The 6,709-nt window shown below is 39.8% G+C and overlaps 1 protein-coding gene across 1 annotated transcript; it reads right to left on the bottom strand.

Moving 5' to 3' along the window:
* Positions 1-4,396: 4,396 nt before the first annotated feature.
* HINT1 (histidine triad nucleotide binding protein 1) lies at positions 4,397-5,652 on the bottom strand (the record flags this gene model as incomplete). Its single annotated transcript, XM_009287204.1, has 2 exons — positions 4,397-4,738; positions 5,512-5,652. Coding segments are annotated over 2 exons (306 nt in total), but the record flags the coding sequence as incomplete, so codon positions are not given.
* Positions 5,653-6,709: the final 1,057 nt, after the last annotated feature.

Below are 6,709 nucleotides of genomic sequence, written 5' to 3'. Positions count from 1 at the left end.
ACTCCAAGGCCCCTGCAAGCTTTAATCAAAATATAAGCCACTAGCAAGGCAGAACTCTCCTTCCTCCCTACTGTGAGATAGTAGGGTGGGGCTTTTCCACATCTAGTTTCCATCTTTCAACCAACATACACTACCAATATGATGTCTTATCAACTTTCTAGGGAATTTGCTATCTTCTTCACAGTAACAGAATTTTCACATTGACAAAATTTGACAGAAGCACAGCTACCACTACAACAAAATAAAAATACCTGATTGTTTTGGAGTACAGTTATTTTCAGCTCTGAGTCTTCTCTGCTACTGAAATCTCAGTTACAAAAGACTGACTGGTACTTGACCTTCAGCCAAACCAACAGTACAAATCCTTCTTAACAAAGGGGTCAGGAACTACAGCTCCAGCCTCACTTACTGTTCCTTTACCCTTGACATCCTCAGGGCATTGTCTCCTGTAAGGCTGTGTTTTGACCAAGTTTACCAGGACCAAGTTAACCAAACTCACATCTTCTCAGTAACATCTTCATAGGTGTTGCTAGGTTTCCAACACACAGAACATCCAACAGGCTAATACTTACGGTTTTTACCCTTTGCATGCAGGATTGCCAGTTCTTTTTCACTTTTACCATGAGTTGAGAAGAGGTAGTCTTCTTCTGGAATCTCTAGATGCTTTTTCTCTCAAGATCCTTCTGTTTCTCAGAAAAAAAGCATTAGCTCTCTTGAAGCTTCCCGCTAAGAGGGGCTGGATCACCAGATATTTCCCAAGTTTCCTATCTCCAAAGAGTCATGTTCCTACCCCAGTCATGAAAGCGGTAACTTCTCCTTAAACCACCACCCCCCTTCAACTTCTACACAGAAGACTCTGCATTTTAGGCTTAGATCCAAGGGTTTTTTCCACCTGGCAGCCCTGTAACTAGCCCAACTGTGGGATTTAAGCACGTTACAGTCTAATAAAGCCTACATCTCCTTTGCAACTCCTTCAAGACTGGTACAGGGCATATACCTGGTGGCCAACCCCAGCGGACAGCTCTGCCCAACAGTATTAGCCTAGGTTTTGGTTTTTCCCCAGTTTCTTCAAGCTCAGCTATGAACTGGCTAGAGTACACTAGAGTACACTATTACAGTTTGTCAAAAGAACAGAAATTCATAACTGGAAATAACAATAAAACAAGATTACATTCTGCCAAGTCTATTACAGACATTCCCTGTCTGTTAAAAACGAAAGGAAATTGTTGCCATGGCTGTTTTTTCCCCAATAACTGGAGAAGAAACAGACAGAATGAAGACAGAACTCTCTATTTAAATCCATAGCAAATACAGCCATAATCAGATAAAAGATTAACACAGTGCTCGAGAGAAATCCAATCTGGTCCACAGAAATGAGTTCCAACACAGAATAACAAACAAAAAGGAGAAAATAAGACAACTGTAGCCTAAGTCAGGATGGTTTGTCCAAATCTGCAACAGTTACCATCATGGGATTTTCAAGAACTGCATGGGTACCTGTGGTCAGCTTGGCTCAACAACACTGGACAGCTCAATACCTAAAAGAATGTAAAATTTCGTACCTAGGAGGTGTTAGTTCAAACTCAGTGACTGACATTTTAAAAACTGACATAAACGTCACATGCGTAGTTTAGCTCGCTCTCTCGGACACTCAACAGAGGGTTACTTGGGTCTGTGTAATTTTAAATCCCAGAACCAGGACAGTCTAAGCATGGTCACTGGCTTTAAAGAAAAAGGAACTCTCTTGTAGCTCCACAGCAACATGGAGCTAGCGTGGACCCTTCAAAGTCTTCCATGGCTCTTTCAAACATGTCCCTGTCATTCATTCCTGAAGGTATCAGTCTTTTTGCCTAGTTTAATCCTTATGGAACATGCAGCAGATGCAAACAAAACCTAAACACAGAGATGGCTTGAGCATAGCCAGGAACATAGCAGGAACACCTTCCAGATACCTCAGGGAGTTTACAGAGACATAACAGTAGATGTTGCCTAGCTCAATCATTCAGTTAAGAGGACGCTAACACTACAGCAATTCAATTTCAGATCATACATCAGCTTCTGTCTACTTCGGGCAAGTAATTTCCACCTTCTGCTCATGAAGATTAAATAAAGGTGAAGTCCTTGGGGTGCTTACAGGCTTTTGTCATCCAACTACATTTGATTACTTGGAGAAATAGAAGAGACCAAGACATCTTCCAGTGGGTGTCTCAGATCTGTCAGTAAGGTAGAATTGAAGGGCTACGTAGGATAACCCTACCTTCCCATGTCCATCTCCCTGTTTTTTTTAAATCCAAGATGAAGTTTGCTGTCTCCCTGTAATGCAGTTAACATAGCTCACTTCGTAACTGGCCTTCAAAATTGTTGGGCAGAGCAGCTGTACCAGAGCCTATTACCTAGCCACAGAAGTAACAGACTGCAACTCAAGCAGAAGGAAATTGATGGCAGGGAGGTTGAAGTCTACCTTTTAGCAACAAACTGACAGGTGCTTTTAAGAGCTAGAAGAGGGCAACTAATACCCCTCTGTCCTATTTCCTGAAGGTTCAGTGATCTCTTAACAGTCACAAATTAGGAAAAAGAAAGTTTTCCTCCAATTATATTTTTCCCACATTGGGTTCACCGTTGTCTGACAGGTGTCTTAAGCTCAGTACTACTCTTCTCATCATTTGAGCATCAATCTTTGGTTTTCAAGGTACTGCAGAACACACTCATCTGAAACTGAAGCACAACTAGACTGGTTAGCAAGCTCACCTCATGGCTACCCTTGCAACAATTCCACGGTTCTGCCCTCCCTTAGAAATCTTCTTACCTTCCTGAAACACGTACATCTGCAAGTCAGATTCCAAGTAAAGCAACAAAAGCTTTGCTGGGTTACTTTCATACACGGTTCAGCAGCGATGCAATTAACTTCCAGTCATGCTTTAATTCACAAATGCCAATGTTGGTATAAAGCATACGTATAGGAGAACAGAAATTAGAAAAGTGAAAGTAGTACACATATCACATGCCCTTTCCCACATTTGGGTGCCGGTGGTTAATCTCGATATCCTTAAGTGCCTTTCATGAATTTGTTCCGATAGCAAGTTTCCCAGCCATAAACCTTTACTGCAGCCCCACTGTATCTGCCAGTGATACCTCGTTCTCACGATACACATTCAGGTCTCTGCTCAGGGATGCTGTATCTCTGGGGTTTGGGTGGTTTTCTTCTTCACTTCTGTGCAGGACATCCAGGAGAACAGCTGTCAGGCTACCACTACAGGACCACCTTTTTATTCCTAACTCAACTATAGACCAGCCGCCTTCAGAAGTGCTAGCTGATTTTCCAGTTGAAGTCATGTCTTAGGGTAAAAACTCTGAAGGTTCAGAACCTTCAGAAGTACTTGCAGAATACTTTCAAGTTGAATGAATCCAAATACCTTTACCAAACTTACAAGTTTTTATCTGAATAGACATTACAACTCACAGCCTTTACCTGTCCACTTTCTACACTCCCACATTTCTTTCTCTAACACCTTTAGTGTTAAAACTGTACTCTGGAGAAGTGGTGCTCACAAATACCCCAGTTTTTCTTAGGGTATCTGACTAAAGACTTCCAAGTATCTTCCATCATAAAAACGGGTTAGCTGGGACTTTCAATTTTAACAGAAAGAAAGTTGCTTTATATTTACACTGGCAGACACATCTGTAACCCTAACTTCAGGAAAATTCCTTGTCTTGGAGATTTGATGACTGTGTTGCATGAACAACTGTATGCAGCAACATAGAGAAACTACTATTCACTGAAGGACAAATTCCGCCCAATAAAATCTGGAATCTAAAATGTATACAAACTACATTATGCTGCTTATGTGCCAACATGAAACGCTTTGAGCATCTTACAAGGCCCTACAGACACAGTTCAGTATTTTCATTTCAGGTGCTCAATTCCATCAAAATCACGACGCAGAAGTAAATACCAATGTGCTATGGAACTATCACAGCTGCCATTAAGCTATTGTTTTACCCCTTCTCATCAGAAAGATGGGGCCTTACAAAGCAGCCATTGACAGAGGGCTCCAACAGGATCTGTACATTTCTAACACATTGCACCGTACTGACACAGCCCTTGCATGGCATGTTTGGAATTACACATACAACACTTTTTTTAAAAGTTTTAGCAGAAGCCTACACTGGCTTTATGAATATTTACATACCACATTCAAAAAGCTTACAAGTTTTCTTCCCAAAAGACATGAAAGATTGCTAAGCAGTTGCACCTTCAGGTTTCAAATGCCTCGGCTAATCACTATGTCCAGAAGATTGTTAACAGCAGACTGAAACACGCTACATACTTAAACTCCATAGAACACCATTTTAACTTGCAGAATTGTTTCCATCAGTAAGGCACACCAGACAGAGATGATTCCCACATGCTAAATCTTTATTGTGCAAATGTTGTTCAGAGCCTTTATTACCCTTCATAGACACACATTCAAAAAAAAAAAAACATTAACAGTGGCTAGATTGATGGACAACATATTAAATCTATTTGGTGGTAATCTGTATGCATGCAGTTAACTCTTGTGGTGTAAAAATCTTAGCCAGGAGGCCAGCCCAACTGACGACCACCCAGAACATGGAGATGTACGTGATAGACAGACTGCCCACCCTCAGGCCCTTCATTCACAACCATCCGGAATCCATTGGTCAGGCCCAGGTTAGCAGCACACTTCTTGCCAACAATCATTAAATGCCCAAGAAGCTGAAAAAAAAAAAAAAAAAAAAGAAAAAAACGAACAGAAAACACACAAAAAGGGGAGAGGGCAGGAAAGGAAGGAATGAGAGCAGAGAACCATTCAGATAAGCCAATAAGCTAATTTGTAGAAATTCAGCCACTGCTCTTCAAATTGTCGTCTGCCCGCAACTGACATTTTCCAAGAAAAGCTATAAAGACTGACTAGGCATAATATAGGGGGAAAAAAGAGCTATAGATTTTTTTCAAGCTAGACCATAACAGACTACAAAAGTGTCACAGAAGCTACATTTATCTAATGGTTAAAGCCCCCATTACTTCTTCAGGCAACATGGATAATTCTGGTAGAAAAGAAACTTTATCTTATCATGTAAAGGTTTATAAAATCTTTGAACTTGATGTGTATAGTATACAAATGAAATATTCAGCACCTCTCAGCTAACTTTCCCTTTCTTTGTATCTGACCTGCCAAAAACCCCAAGCCCATATTAGAATAAGTACTACTGCCTGTAAACCATGAAAACAGACATCAAGACTGTACTCCAAAATAATAATGCATTTTGCACTGCAAACACATACCCAGAGATACACTTCGCTTAATAACACTACTTTTACTGGAAAACCTTAACTCCATTCCCATTCTAAGCTAGAGGAAAAGGATTATAGTATTGGAAAACTACTCTGCCTCTTTGAAATGTCAAGAGGAAAAGGGGGCGAGTCTAGAAAATTATGAAGTAATTAGAGGTACAGTTTGGTGTACAGAAAGCTTCTAGAGTACTTACAGATTCATCAGAATCTTCTGCTTCAGATAACCTGACAATTGGCTTCTTAGGAATCACTAGGAAATGTGTTGGAGCTTGGGGTGAAATATCATGGAACGCAAGGCACTGGAGGAAGAGCAAAGAGTTAAAACATAATTTGCTTCAGAGAAAGGCAAGAGTTTAAGTAAATCAATATGCCCCACTAAATACATACTTAAGCAGATTATCAGATACCTCAAACATAAGCAGAGATGTTGATTTTTCTGGAGTGATATATTATTCAAAGTCCTCTAATTTCTAAACACAAAACACCTACTTAGCAAGACCTGCTGGTATGAAAAAAATAATCATTACTCGTGTTAAGTATTATTAAAAGCTATAGTATTCTCAGCAAGGTAATATGCAATTAGGTTCATGATTTATTATTTCCACATATGCATAACAACTAACAGAGCTGATGGCATGCATGCCTATAAAAAGTACATTTATGCTTATTTCACTTTTTTATTAACACCCTGTTCAATAAAACAAATGGCAAAGAGTTGCTAATCATCTTCCAGTTATGTCTGAATATTGCCTTGGTCAAAGATAGCAAGGCAATTTCAAAGAACCTGAAGGTATGTGATTGAGGACATATTACATTTCTGTTCTCAATAGCACCAAGTGCTTCAGAAAAAGATTATTTCAGAATAACATATTAAGGCTGGCTCTACTTCAGACATTCTCAAATTGAAGGAAAGGCATCACTTTTGAAATATGAACAACTATCTGTAGTAAGTAGTTGACTCCAACTAATTTTCTGCAAGTACGAAAATTACTATCCATCAGAAACTGCATGCAGCACCTAACTACATGAAATACATTTCAAATTAGGAACTTCCAATAGGTAAGAGAAATAGAAGAGAAAGCAAAGAGAAAAGGAAGCTATGCCTCTTTGTGCAAATGGCCAACCACAGAACCCGGACTTGCTACTGCAACCACCACAATCTGCAGGTGCCCACACTGAGCATGCACTGCCAGTGCTAACCAAAGGGCATCTCTGACTTACCCATCACATTTAACAGCAAAACATCTGGTAGTTACTGGTTGAGTTATGCCACAAAGAGTGCATACTTATAAACATATACCTTACATTCTTCAAAATATGTATTTCCTAGATGCTTTCAGTTATTTGTGAATCCCTAAAGTGAATATTCTATGTGACTATGCTGCTTTTTAA

The sequence above is a fragment of the Aptenodytes forsteri genome, unplaced genomic scaffold, assembly GCF_000699145.1.
Source record: "Aptenodytes forsteri isolate BGI_AS27 unplaced genomic scaffold, ASM69914v1 Scaffold169, whole genome shotgun sequence".
Lineage (NCBI taxonomy): Eukaryota > Metazoa > Chordata > Aves > Sphenisciformes > Spheniscidae > Aptenodytes > Aptenodytes forsteri.
This window is presented reverse-complemented; position numbering and strand designations above follow the sequence as displayed.